Source organism: Gallinula chloropus (genome assembly GCF_964237585.1).
Source record: "Gallinula chloropus genome assembly, chromosome: 2".
NCBI classification, from domain to species: Eukaryota; Metazoa; Chordata; class Aves; order Gruiformes; family Rallidae; genus Gallinula; species Gallinula chloropus.
In genome coordinates this window covers 77,785,283-77,800,436 of record NC_140086.1, presented here as the reverse complement: position 1 = coordinate 77,800,436, position 15,154 = coordinate 77,785,283, and the positions used below count along the sequence as shown (strand labels likewise).

The window sequence follows — 15,154 nt, the reverse complement described above, 5'->3', positions numbered from 1 at the left end:
GTGAAGCTCCCAGCCATGGTGAGCATCAGGAGTGCTGGACATCTATGGAAGGAATAGAAGAATAGAATCGAAGTCAGTGGTATTTTAAGATTTCATTCCTGGGCCTGGTTCCATATTTGTTTGGGTTTTTTGTTTTTAATAGCCAGCACATCCCAAAAGGCTACTGCTTGCACTGGACAGGTTTTGTGCCTTTCAGAATGCAGATCACTGGGCCTTGCTTTGAAAATGCAGGCTTGGTAGTGGTAATGTTCTGCAAAACTCCTTTCCAACACAGTGCTCATAGCTGCACCTCTCATCTTGCATCTCTTAGAAAACAGGCTGGAACTGTGCATCTGAATCAGTTCTCTTTGCTTTTTTGTGAAGTGCTGTAGTTTGACAGCTGCCCCAGTTAAATTCCTTCCCTCACAGCTGCCGCGGGTAATGAAAAAATTGGCTTGGTGGTGGGCACAAAGGAAAATAACAGAAGTTCCTCCTGCTTCCCATCAGCCTTCCTGAGTTGAGGTGGGGGGAAGATACTTCAGTAGTGAAACCATAGCCTGAAGGAAGGACAGAGAAACTAATAGCAAATTAGGAGTAAACATAATGACTTGTGCCTTCCCGTCTCATGTTCTTGGTGTCTGCCTAAGAGTTGTTCTTGTTTGTTACTTTCAGAGAGGGCACAAAGTTCCTGCCTTAGGAAATCATACAGGGTCTGTCATCATTGCCCCTTAATGCTCCTCCAGCATTTGTCCTCAGAGCCCTTCTCTTAGGTGGGGAAGTGTCATTATCTCAGCTGTACGGATGGGGAACCAGGCCTATCAAACCTAAATGACCTGTCCAGAAGTCTGGCAAGATGAAGGTGTGAATCACTCTGAGCAGGCACTTAGCTGTGAGGAAAGAAATATGGGCAGGAGAGGTTTTCAGCAGCTCAATTTGTCTGAACAGTGGTGAAGCATTCATCGCCTGCCTCGAGTACCGGGAAGCACATGCCCACCAAAGCAGAAGTTACGATGTTTGCTCCTTCCCCAAACATGCCCATTTTCTTCCTTCTTGTTGCTTCTCTCTAAGGAGATTATAATTTCAATTTCCAGCTATCTCAAGACTGGCTTTGGAAGGGTATTTAAACCTGCAGACCAGCTTCCTGACACAGTAGCTCCTTGCTTGTCAGGACTGCCTTCAGTGCCGTTCATGGCTCTTCCTCATTTCCTGAGATTTTTCTGCCATAATCTCTCCAAAATGAAGTTATTTCATGTCTTCCTTTATCTCGTCTCTCTCCTCCTTGGTAGCAGAGGAGTCAGCCTAGTATTGGAAAACTTTACCATGCTCTAAATTTTTTGACTGGGCAAAGGGAACCTTACTGCAAAGTGCTACTCACAACTTCAGGGCTTTCTCTCAGGGAGCAAGTGGTTTCAGCACAGGCTCACATGTAGCAGCCATGAGGGAAGTTTGCTGCCTGGCTGTTAGGAAATTAAATGGGTTTAACATCCAGGAAATGCTTCCTTAAATAGTGAAAGTTTACTCTTCCAGAAACATTTCCACAGTCACTAGGTTGGTTTTTTTACAAGAAGAACCTGGCTAAGCTGAGGTATTCCAGTGAATGTATACATTAACACAGAAGTGAAGTACACTGATAGACACAGAGATTTCGGCATGGCCTGTGAGCTCTCCTAATTTCTAGAAAATCAAGGAGAACCTGAATCAAAATACTTTGTTTCACCTAGGTCTGTGAATGAAAAGAAGTCAGTGTAAGCTGGATGCACCACTCTCAATTTAGACATCCTTTCACCCTAGCGCTGTGCTACTAGTTTTAACAGCAGCTCCTGTTAATGGGAGAAAATAAAAGTGTTGTATTTTAAAATAATTAAATGTTAACACTTCCCTAATAAATATAAATAGACAAGAACACAGTATGAAATTAACACAGACCCTGCAGATGGTAGGAAGAAATGTTTTCACTTGTTAATAATGAAGATGAGTAGCTGATTTATGATTCCCTTACCTTTTCTGTGTTAAAGTTAATTATGACCCCTTCCACAAAATTCAATTTTAATGTTATTTCTATTTGGTTTACTATCAGGGAGAAAAAGTGACATTTAAAATATGAACTGTTAACAAGGATAACAGTAATGTCAGTGGAGATGGTGAGGTCAAGAGACTGCTGGATTCACCTACGCCAGCTCCTTGTTCCATCAGCTCCATCTGATAACTGGGTATCTGGCTTGGAAAAACTGATTTAAACTGCTATTCTTCTCATTTTGACAAACAAAATCCATCACAACTAGAAACATGGTTTCTGCCTATGAACATTAAGCTAGCTGAATTAGAAAAAACTCGATTTAAAGAGGCGTCTTATATGACTGTATCACCCACTTTCAACCTATATGCCGTGTTTGACTGAAAGGAAAAAGGGGATGATGATTGTTAACACATCATGTTAAAGAAATATGGCTATAAACAATGACAGGATTTTTTTCCAATGCTAACAGCCAGCTTGCTGCTTGTTTTGCTTGACATTAAGGTTTCAGAGATGTAATGATTATCTACTGAAAATATATAAATTATATTAATTATCATATTTACAAAAAAAATTAAAAAGCATAAGCTATCTAACACTATACTTACCTAACGTATGTAGATAGAGCGATGTACAGTCTTTATGGTTCATTCATAATTTTACACTGTTTCAAAAAGCACATGATTCCTTTCTGCAAACTATTAAGATATTTTGTACATAATGTTCCTTTCAAGGAAGTACAAGTTGTCCAAGTTCATTTGGCCCACGGTCAGATTGGACAGTAAGAAGTTTTCTTTTACTTCCCAGATTTCAGATTCCAATATTCCTTAGTGTTGTCTTTAATTTTAGTTAAGACCAGTTCGTGTTTTGGCTTGGTTGGTATGCTGTTGTCACCTCATGTTATTCAATAATGTAGTTGGTTTATATTTCTTTCCCATCTTTAGTAGATGCTGTATGTTTATAATGAGGCATTTCTAACCTGATTGATAGTCTGTCAGCAATTACGTGTTGTCCTCCTTACAAGTATCAGGTCTGAGGTAAACCGCTGCAGTTTAAACCTCCTTTTGATTGCACACTGCCTACTACTACGTGCATAGATTGTTGGCAGGTTGGTCAAGACAATCCACAAGGTCCCTTTCAGCCTTGTATGTGCTTGCTCATCAGTGTAATTGCAAGTGGTGAGCCTGCAGTGGTGTGTAAAGCGGGCTTAGGGGCGTATTCTATTTAAATGGACCTTTTGGCTTAGTTCAATGGAAAATTTATTATGTCTTCTGATTTTGGTGGGTGAGGGTTTTTTTATTTGGTCAGGTTTGCGGTTTGGGTTTTTTTGCTGTTGTGGGGTTTTTTTGTTTGGTTTGGGTGTTTCGTTGGCTTTTTTTTAGGTAATTCTTCACAGTTCTTTGGCATTTTTAACTTGCTAGTACAATGGCAATTCTTCTGTTGGGGGTTCCCAAAGTCAAAATCACATAGCTGTAGTTGTTTCTTGTTTCTTTAGTTGTTGTTTTCTTATTTTCTAGTTGGACATTGTAAGGTATATACTTGTAATTTATTTTTTTATATATATAGTAGATCACATGTAACAATATTGTGGCAAAGGGCTGACTATTTAATACTTAGGATCTGGAAGCAGTTTATCAATTTAATAATTTTCTGCAAAAGTGTTCTTGACATCAGCTTAGTTACTGGAGTGTGTCAACACAGATGTGAAATTTTATTGTGATATAACTTCTCATTTAGAGGTGGCAACTATTTGTAGTCCTGTTGCTCTTTGGAAACTCGAGTTGAAAATGAGTAAAGGCTGTTTTATCCCACTCTGAGGTAACTTTCCTGCAGACTTAAGTAAAGGAGATTCAAACTCTTCTGTAAGTTGCATTCTTACAGTATTCCACCTTGATGTAATTCCTAAAATCTCTGCTATATCCCAAGTTTTTTTGCAGGTTTGTATTTGGTGTTGTTCAAGTGTTGATCATATTAATATTCCAGTTTTTAATGATATTCAAGTTTTGTGCAGGAGCAATGCAAGTAGAAGGAGGCCTGGCCAGTGAAAGGTCTAGTTAATTAGCAGCTTTTGATGCTCAGTTTAAAAAGGTAGGTAGGGAGATAAATGGTCAAAATGGATTGCTTTTGGAACCAGAGACGGGGTTTTGGCATTATGTTAACTGAAAATTACATTGTGAAGGTGCAGTATGTTTTAGGTTCAGATACGTATCCTGGGTATCACAGACTTTTTGAACAGACAGTGTGAAAAGCCATCTACGTGCTTAAGTTGGCATGGTGGCGTAACCATGGCAATACTGCTGCTACAAGGTTGATGTAAATGTGGTTCAATATATGATTAGCTAAGACAATGAAACTGCCAAATACCATTTGAGGTACATAACTCCATGTAGTTGAAGAAAATGAGAAATGGGATAAATGCAGAAAGTATACAAATGCCTCTTAAGATGCTGCCCTGTGAATTAGCTTCTCCTCTGCATCCAACATCCAATCACTATGACCTGTCGATTCAAGGAAATTAGGAAGGTTGAGCATGGAGATAGCTGCTAGCTCAAAACACAGGTTTTAAAAGTTCTTGTTTTGATTTTTGGCAAGAAAAGACGTTCATCCATATGTCTTGCTTAGTTTTACCTCTGCACATAAGCAAACCTTGAACAAGGGCTTCAAGGAACTTACCAAACACAGGCAGGTGACTTAGAGACTTCAAACTTCATTATTTTTTAAATAGTAGATTTAGGATAAGATTCAAAATTTTTCAAATCTATTTGCTTAGGCACCAAAATTTGTTTGTATGTTTTAAATGCTTTTCATTCAAATGGGATATTTGAAGGGTACTAGCTCTAATAAATCTTTCCCACTCTTTCTTCAAATGGATATAATTGTAAGTGCAATATCCTACCATAATCAATTATCAAAGTTGATTAAATCTTTTGTACTAATTTATTTCTAATTAGGTGTTATAAATAACACTTGTCTTCTGCATTCATAAAATTCCTTGTGTGCTGAAAATTCTTATCTGCTTACTCTGGATTGAAACCAATGACTGAATGAGGAATTTACATACTGCAGTTTCTTCAGTATTTCTTTCTTCAAGTGCAAAAAGCCTTTTCAGTTCCCAAAGGTTTCCAATTGTTTGTCTCCCTCCCAATGCTTGAGATAGTTTTGATCAAGGTATTCTTCAGGCTCTGCCCTGAATTTTGTGAGTCATGTGAAAATGCCAAACTCTGTCAAATCTCCCCCAAGTCTCATTGCAGTAAAAACCTGCGTCTTGTCTCACGGCCCAGTCTTGGCATGGAATGCTTTATGGTTCCTTGCTGTTCCATTTAAAATCTTCTAATGGCTTGGCCTTGGTCAGCAACGACTCCGGCCTTGAGCCAGCTGGTGTTCGCTCTGTCGGGCCTGCAAAGACCTTCTGGCTGCTTCTTGCAGAAGCCACCCCTGCAGCCCCCCCTTCTCCACCAGAACCCAGCCATGCAAAATCACGACAGAAGAGGAATCTAAGGAAAAACTACTTGTTAATGCTACAAACCCTCTGGCTGGTTACTAGCAATGCCAGTGGCATGGTTAGGGGGCTGCAGGGCCACCCCAGTCATCAGTTACTTAACAGTAAAGTTTAAGTTTAAGATTTTAACATGACGTTGCCATTGTCTCTAGAAGTGTGGAAGAAAGAAATTCAAAGAAATTCAGAGCAGGAATTAATTAGCATTTTATAAAATCTGCCTATGAACACATTTTGTAATCACATACTGAGACACCAAATCTTCGTAGTCACATTCCTTGCAAACCAGGAAGATGAAAGGCTGTAGAGCTTACACTCATAACTTAAATTAGCTTGGGAAGCTGATCTCTAACCTGGAGGCTACGACATCTTCAAGAAATTCCAGAGCTTTTCAAAACACATCCTATTTCTAGCTCATATGTAATGGCAACTCTAAAAGTAATTTAATAAATTGTGTAATTTTGCTTCAGAAATGATGCTGTCGTATCAAATAACACTTACACAAACAGTATTGACAGTTCAACTGAATCCTTTTATGGGAAATTTCTTACAATTTACTGTCTAATTATAAAACAATCTTTGCCCTCTTTCTCAATATGCTATCACTATTTTGGTTCTGAAAGTGGGAAAACCCACTGATAGGATTTATTGTAGTCATCAATCTTAACTTTTTTGTGAGCTATCAGGTTAACTGCTTCACTCCCTGCTGCTCACAGTTAAATGAGGAGAGGTTTTGAAAGAGATGCCTTGCTTTCCTAGCAACAGACTGGGGCACAGATTTGTTGTCTTAAGATGTTATGTTTGAAGTATTGTTAAGGAAACGTCCTGCTAAAACAGTGATACAAAACTGGCCTCAGGTTGGCAGTGCCTCTTTCCGTGGCGGTGAACATGGAAGAGTCAGAACAAGTCACCAGGGTGCCAAGGTCTCTGCCAGGTGCCATGTGATGGAGTCCCTCTTCCTTCTCCTCTCTCTTAGGGGTCTGCTTGGGGCTGGTTTCTTCAATTTTCCCATCACAGCCTGCCCCCTTCTCCTTGCTTCTCAGGAAGCACTTGTCATGATTTTACTACACTCAGTCCCAGCACAAAACCCAAGGTGGCCCTTGTTTGCTCTCCTTTAGTTCACTGGCACTGGGATTACTCCCATGTACAATCCACATCAACTTCCAAGTCTAAATGGAAAGTAGTTTTCCCTTGTACAATCAGTGTCTTCTGAGGAAAATTCCTTCAAGTTGTTTTGATCTGACAGTGAAACCAATTGCATAATTTGCTTGTTCATATACTACATACATTATTTTTGGTGTTTTGGTTTGTGTTTTTTCTTTTTTTTTACTTTGGTCAAATCTAAGTTTAAGGTAAAATATCAAACAAGGCAATCTGGCATGATAAATCGAGGACATCTGTTGCAGCATATGGCTTGACACAACAGCTGCACTGAACTTTCTCAGCGAGTAGTAGTCCTTTGGAAAAATTCAGCTGGGCATGTAATGTTGATGCCCCTGCGTAAATGATGAAGTATTAAAACACTTGTGATTTAAAACCGCTCTGTAGTTTGAAATGTTTGCCATTTGCAACACGGAGTACTTAAGTTTTATTTTCAAAATAGGTTTGTTTAGAAACAGATCTGAACTTTTTTTGTTTACAAAGTGAGGGGTTTGATTTGGGGTTTTTTTTAGCAAGTGTACACTGAGCTTTTCATTTTGCATCTAGCTGCATCTTTATAGATAAGGCTAACTTCCAAACTGGTTCTTGAGAAAAAGGAGTTTACTACCCAGTGCAGTGAGCTGATGTTCAGTGTTAGGTATAACAATTTTGTTCTCTGTAGCAGGCTGTTACCAAACATACATTGTGCTAGAAAAAACTCTTAAGTATAATACATGTGTACATAAGTGCATACTTGCTTGATTTCCTTGTTTTCTAATAATGTATTTACTAGGGAATGGTGTTGCTACTAGTTGTGTATTAGGATGACATTTTGTTTGAAAGCACTTGATTTCTTTTTTTTTTCCCTGTGTTTCTCTCACTTAGAATTAATGGCTTTTGGTTTGGCTTCAGTGTTTTTGTGGGACCAGTTTAATCATTTGGGAAAACAGGTTGAGCAAGAACCACTGGTCTTTCCACAGTAACTTAAGTCACCTTTTGTAGTAATTCTTCTATCGTCTAACATTAAAGCTAATAACTGTCTGACATTCTTACCTGACAGTTCTCTTCCAGAGTTACACACTATTTCACAGTGCACAGCAGAAAGAGAGCGGCAACGCTGGCTCAAAATACAGTCCTGTTGTGAGGAATGCAGGCTTTTTCATCGAATGCCATAGCATTCAGACAGAACTCATTTCTGAGCAATATTAAAATTAGTCCTCCATTTTTGTTTCAATAAATTCCTAGATGTAATTTTGGGATGAAAAGAGCAATAATTGAGAAAGTGAGAGTTTAGCTTTTCAGAGGAAAGGCTTCCTTTGCTTACATCGTATGTAGTCATGTACTTACACATGTGACCGAATTCGATCTGTGTGTGTTTGTTAAGAATAAAAAGCCCAATAATCTGTATTCTCTGCAGAAGTGTTTGCTTGGTAAGACTGGGAGTGGCTGCAAAGGGGAAAAGAAAATGGGCTGGCTGCAACTTTGCTTACTGGCCCTTAAAGTCCTGCCCACTTATGACCTTCAGTGAAACCCAGTCCTTCTCCATTTGTTCTTTCCTGGGTCATCTTACACAGAGATAAAAACCCACCTCTGTGCATGTAAGTGAATTACAGGCAGGTGTGCATAGCCATTCCTTCAGTAACCAGATAAAAAGTTATTTCAAGAAAACTGGTGAAACTTCCTTCTCTGTTATGTGAATCTCAAACTTGTTGTCATTATTGAAGGAGCAGTCTTATGCGGTGTGAATTGTTCAGGTGCCAGAATTCAAATCAGCCTCTTCATTTCCTAGGGAAGGTCTGTTACCCAGACCAATTCCTGGCCTTGATGGTTGAGGTAGCTGTGAAGTCTTAGTCTACATAGGTGTTCACAAAGGGTGTTTTGGTCAGTATCCAGCATCTTTTATACGTCAGTTAAGTCTTCCTGAAGTTGTTGGGTGTCCTCTGTTCTTCTTAAACACCAGTTGCATTTAAGCAGATGTACATTTTTCAGCCAGATAAATGATTTCATCTCGGCCCCTGCCTTGAACTCAGCCAAACCAATACAATAAATCAGGAGTCCCCACGCTGCTCCATGGAGCCGATCCAGGTCTGCAGAGCAGTGTTGTGATTAGCAGGGGCTCCGAGTATCAAAGCTGCAGTAACAGCCAGTGAATGACTTTTCTGAGCTTGAGAGCTAGGTGTAGAAGATGCTTTTCCTATGGACTCCAGCTAAAGATCCCTCCTGTGTGGCTTCTCTGCAGGGTATTTAGGTCCCAGATTTCAATCTTGATTGTCATGTTGGTGATGTAAATCCCCGTGTCTTAAGTGTTAGAGACATAAAGGCCTGCCCCAAGCAGTGTTCACCCTTGCTGGGGTGCAGGGTCTCCCAGCTCTACTGTATGTCACTTTGCATCAGTCCGTGACCAAACTGTTCATTTAAGGTGGAAAAAGAAAAACCTAGATGATTTGAAAGACCTTCAGGTTTTTACTTTTAACAAAGAATATCAAATAAGCAACACCTTAGTATAAATTTAAGGTTGATTTAACCATACCAAATAGAGAGGAATCAAGGTCTTGTTTCTCCCAATAGGTTGGGGCTTTTTTTAACTTACAAACCTTTTACCCTATAATTTATTTAGCAAAGTACATATTTTGCAGCACAATAAAAAAAAATATGTAGTGGCACTGTGGCAGAGGCAGTCCTTTTGGGAAAGGAGACTTCTTCAGTTTCTTCATTCCCATTTCTATTTGTAGTCTAAGATGTTCTAAGGAACTTGTTTATATATATATAAAAGCATAATTTGAGGTAGCATTAAATCAAGCACTGCATAACTTTTCAGACTTTACTGATTTTGCACATGCTGTCTTGCTAGGATGATATTTTTTGCAGGGAAGTACAAGATCTCTATTTTCTTACTTTTTAATGAAAAAAGGATAGCACATGGCTCATCAAGCCTTTTGCTAAATCTGACTATGGATATACATACACAAGTACCAGTTCAAAGTGAAACACTGGCTAAAAAATGCTTTTAAGAGTTTAATCACGATGAGTTTGAGCTCCAGCCTGATTCAGAGATGATGGGGTTTTTTTGGCTCAAACTGCTCTATTAAATTGACTGTCTTCAATTTTTTAAAATATTTTGCTCTGCTTCTTTAGGGTAAGTGATGTGGTATCTATTGCAGTAACTTAATGTATGTAAGAAGGAGTGCTTATTCTAAGCTGAAAGTGTGGTGGATCAGTTGTGTCTCTTATGCAGTAGTAGCATCTCATCAGGCTGGACTATGCTTTTAAAAGAGTTGCTTTTGTCTTTAATCTTCTGGACTTCAGCTAAGAGAAAGATAAATCCAAGTTTTCCTGGTTCTATTCTCTCATTTCCCTCATCCAGTGGCAACAAACTTAAAGTGCTTTAACTAGTATCTATGTGTAGCTTGCTTTATGAACTGGATCTGTAGAGTTATGTCTTTGAAAAGGTTGATTAAACTTTTTTGTTCAAAATTTATAACCAGTTTTTAAATTTAATTGTCATGATCTGTGAAAGGCCTTCTTAGAAAATATTACTTAAAATTTATGCCCTGAATAACCTGTTGAACATAGCAGATGGATGCCCTGTGATAAGCTTCTCCAGAAGGTGTAACTTGGTATATGAGGTTCTCCGTAGTAAGCTTTCCCATAGGCTTCTCTTAAAAGAGTCCTTCATCTGACATCTGCCAAGTAATTGGTACTTGGACCCAAAATTCAGCATCTAACTGTAACCAGCTGAATGCTTGTGATACCAGTTTCTCCTCAGGTATAATCTCAAATGTTTTCCATGTACTTCAGTTTGATTTATATATGGGTGAAAAGCCACAACCTGCAAATAGATACAATTGGTTTGGTGTGGCTGGTTTGCTCTTTCTACACAAGCATCCAACACAACCTAAATTGGTCTGCAAATAGTGAGACAAAATGCCTGCTATGACTGCATCACAACCTTAAAAGCAAAGAGGAAATAAGATGCTATAAACAGAAGAGATTGAGTAAGAGAGTGTTCAATGTGCTTTACTTCCCCCTCTTTTCCAAGAGTCAGCTAAACTGTTGGGTTGTATGAACGAGTTGTTGGGTTAACAGGTCTCTTCCAATCCATATACAGCAGGACAGGTCTCTTGGTGAGGAATCACTGGTATGCTGAGTCCTGACACTTCCCTTCCTGTGGGAAGCTGATGATGCATAAATGATTTGGGGGGTAGTCGAGGCAACTCCACAAGGCTATTCCAGACTTACTGTGCTCAGAAACACGATTCAGTGAGGGCTTTCAGAATAAGGTGGCAAATAATCTTAATGACCAGTTCCTTCCTATAGTCTTAAAGGGCATGCGATGCAGGCATGCTTGAAAAACAAGCTCAAAGTCATCTGGAGAAGAGGTAGTTCCATAATGGAAGGTGCTTCAGGTAAAAGATTTATTTATTTATCACTTCTCCTTGCAAAGTCAAGGGAGTGAATCATCTTCTGAGACCCCACATAAATCTAGCTGAAGGTTGTCCTCAGCAAAAGTAATGGGAAGTGAATTGCCGGTGCCCTTTCATAATTGCAAACCCTTAATTAAGGAAGGGTAGAAGGAGGCACTTGAAAAGCCCACCTCAGCAAATAGCAGGCTCCACTACTTGCAAGAATAAACTATAACCTGTCAGGATAAAATTGTTTCTTTCTTTAATGTGGCTGGTACTATTCAAAAACTTAAATAAAAGGCATTGTTCTGGGATGGAAGAGGATTTGTATTATTCCTTAAATCTGCATGTCAGGTGCAAAAACTTTGAAGATGGTGTCAGGCTTACTGGGCAGTGCCATTTTTCCCTGACTCTACCTTGACTTACAATCATTTTAGAAGAAGGTAGAACAGCTAATTTAGTCTGGTGATCCCTTCACCCTCTTACTGTGAAGGCTTAATTTCCAGTTAGTGAAACCAGACCCCACTTTTAGGCTCTTGGGTGAAAATGTTTGGTTTGGCTTACCTGTTTACTATGGCAGTTGTTGAGGAAAAGCTCACGTGAAATATCAAATGGATTTTAAATAAAGTAAAAGGGCTTGGAAGAATATTTCTGGGCATCTCTACCATTGCTTATCATGGTGTTCATGTGAGTTTACTTTTAATTAGCAAGAACCTTAGAGTGAATAGAAAACAGCGTATACATACACATTATAAAGCATTTTGCTAGACAGGACTCTTATGTTTGCTTCTGCTTTGCTTCTGCTTTTCCAGTTTATGACTAGTTCTTGAAGCCCAGAGTACTGTTTTGTTGCCATCAAAGCTCTTTCCTGCTTCACTTCCAAAATAAGACTTCACAAAAAAAGAAGCACATTTTCTTGCATGAGAACGGAATCGGACTGTGAAGGGGTAGATTTGCATCCCGATTCTCTACTTCTATACCGTGTGCATCATTTGCACCTGTCTAGATACATGTAAAAAATAGGCGACCACACTGGGTTTTTTACTGACTAAAACCAACAAAATACTCGTTATTTCATGAGCAGAACATGAACAGGTCACAGAGAAGTGAGTATAAATATATTTATGACAGTCTTTATTCCTTTAAAGACAGTATTACATCTCATAAAGGCATTTGGAATAGAATTCAAAGACTTTTCCCTTTAAAGCAGCAATTCTTCAATGGCAAAAAAAAGAAAATGAACAGTATTCTTATTTCTGCTGCTTGGCAAGGGGGAATGGTCTGTAGCTAAAATCTGTCAGCTTCTGCCTGTTTACCACATACAGATAGATTATTTTAAGGTTTTGGGGATTTTTTTACTGGTATGCTAAGCAAAAATTTTCCATTAAACTTCATAGCTGTCTTTGCATACAGTCCCATATAAAATATTTAAAACATGAAATTATATAACTGAAACAGTCTCCCCATAGAGAAAATTAATTCTAAAGAGTAACCAAAAAACTGTAGGTGGATTTCTGTTAATTACACCTCTCCTTCAAAACACTGAATGCTGAAAGAAGCCTTGGGCAAGTAGTGTTATTGCTGCTTATATTTATAAATGTCTGAGTCTACGTTCATAAGGTCTTTAGCAATTTCCTCCCACCACCACTCACTTCGGCTTCTCATAGCATAATATTGATATTCTTGACCCCATGTCTACGATCATGATAATCATTCTCTGTGTTGATTCAAGCCATGAAGTCAAAGCTCGAGGTTAGGTGTGGGGCCAGGCTACTGGCGCTACAGGAAGGAGGTTAGGCAGGAGTAGGGTTGGACTCTAGAGAAGAGGACGTGTGTTGGCAAAGCCAGAGGGAAGAGGAGGCAGGCTTGCTCATGGAGATGATCCTCGGAGGGCATACGGCAAAAACAAAGACCGTGGCTCCTTCAGAGCGGCCTTTAGTCCTCCATCTCCTCTCCACAAAGTAGCTCCCCGGTGCCAGCAGGCTCTTGGTTTCTGTGCCAATACAGTAGTATTCTGTAACTTTGTATAGTAAAGCATGTTTATAAATATCTCAAGTGTGGGATGCAGGGGGAAGTGGCCAGCCTCTTTTCAGTGGTCTGTGGGGACAGGACAAGGGCCAATGGCCTCAAGTTGGAGCACAGGAAGTTCCACACCAACATGCAGAAGAACTTTTTCACAGTGAGGGTGACAGAGCCCTGGGACAGGCTGCCCAGGGAGGTGATGGAGTCTCCTTCTCTGGAGATACTCAAGACCCATCTGGACGCCTACCTGTGTGACCTGTCCTAGGGAACCTGCTTTGGCTGGGGCGTTGGACTTGATGATCTCTGGACATCCCTTCCAACGCCTATGATTCTGTGATTCTGTGATTTACAGAATAAAAACTGTCTTGTTGAAGGCCAGGATAATACCATGCTACTCTTGTCAGATTGTGAAGGAATTCTTTTTACTTGTAGTACCAACTAGTCAAGACAGTACATTTTCTTTCATTACACTGAAGATCACAGGAGGAGCTGGGGGGTAGTTCTCTCAGTGCCTGTCTATCAGCAGTGATAGTCTCCGTGTCAATTAGAGCCTGTTTTCTGCCATTGATTTTTATTGATTTTATTTAGAAGGCAGAAGTCTGAAGTTGAAGCCCTAAAAAAACCACATTTAATATTCCTTCATTCCACTTGTGGTTCACAGCCTAAACAGGTCTAAATCATAACCAGCTGCTCAGCTTTAAGCTTAGACCTGTGAAATTTCCAATGTTGCTCTGCCTACTTGTGTATTCAAAGCTGTATTCCCATGGCAAAAGTCTGCAGGTATCATTCAACCCCGTTTACAACATAATCTGGGTTTTTTTTTTTTTCCTGACAGAAACGGCTCTATTAAGCACACTGATGCTGTGAAATGTTTTGGGTTTGTGTTGTTTTGGGGTTTTTTTTTTAATGAAAGCTATTCAGTGTTTTTTGCAGAAGTGTTAATTATTAGTTGTTTGGTTCTTTGTAGGAGTTCTCTGGAATCTATCCTCCTGTGATGCACTGAAAATGCCAATCATCCAGGATGCCCTCGCAGTGTTGACCAATGCAGTGATCATCCCTCACTCTGGATGGGAAAACTCTCCGCTCCAGGATGATCATAAAATACAACTCCATTCATCACAGGTGCTGCGCAATGCCACTGGGTGCCTAAGGTGAGTGCTGCAAAACACTGGCTTTGCCTTAATCATCTCGCCGCGGCTTGAGTTGCTATTTCTCATCCTTAGGCATCTGCAAAGTAAATAACTGGTTTGTGTGTCAGCAAAGACAAGGAATGACTTTCAGTGCTGTAAACGTAATGTTGGAAATTAATTAGAAAACAAGCTTTAGGCCATTCAAAACACAACCTTTGGAAGCACTACTGTGGGTCTTCCATTTTTCTTTTCTAACAGCTCTGACCAGTCTTCTCATCCAAGCTTGTATATTACAGATGTTTTTCTCCCCAGGTGCTCGAGTGAAGTCTGTATGGTCTCACTACTGCACCCAATTTAATCAGCACAAAAAGTAATGAAGATGCTCAAAAGACTAGTATGCCTTATGGGTTCCAGATGCCATTGCTCAAGTTATGATAAATATATACTTGTTCTTTTTTGCTCTGTGAAGATCAGAAATTTCAGAAAAAGAGACCAACCAATTTAACATTATGCAACTTGAATACTTAAATAGATCCTTAACAAGTATGGTATTTATTTATATTTATATGCTAAGCTTGTATATGCAACACCTAGGTGCACTTCTATAAATATGTGCAACATGATCTGGCTGTTCCTAAAAATCACTGTAAATTTGAGAATGAAAATATGATGAGTAAGAAGAGTTTCTATTCTGACAAAGCCTTACAAAAGAATTGAGTCATAGCAGGTTCTGAATTCCAGTCCATTTTGCTGAGATATTTTAACATATTAGAAAAGTTCTTTGGAAGTGTTGTTTTGGGATTTTTCGCCTTGTGAATTGGAGATTCTGTAATGTCAGAGATGTGAAAATTATTTACTACTTTTACATGCATTCCAGAAAAACTGTTAGGTGAACGGTATGTATCAGTAATGCAATCTGTGTCGTATGCTGCATCCTAAGCAGATATTCATCAGAGAGCTAAATAAATTA

At 39.3% G+C, this 15,154-nt stretch overlaps 1 protein-coding gene across 1 annotated transcript in view; it reads left to right on the top strand.

Moving 5' to 3' along the window:
- CTNND2 (catenin delta 2) overlaps positions 1-15,154 on the top strand; it is a gene marked incomplete at its 5' end in the record, with an annotated part of 546,420 nt that overhangs the window by 397,775 nt on the left and 133,491 nt on the right. Inside the window, one exon of the mRNA XM_084260131.1 lies at positions 14,022-14,205. Within this exon, the coding sequence (XP_084116257.1) occupies positions 14,022-14,205 (184 nt within the window). The remainder of the gene's footprint in view (positions 1-14,021; positions 14,206-15,154) is intronic.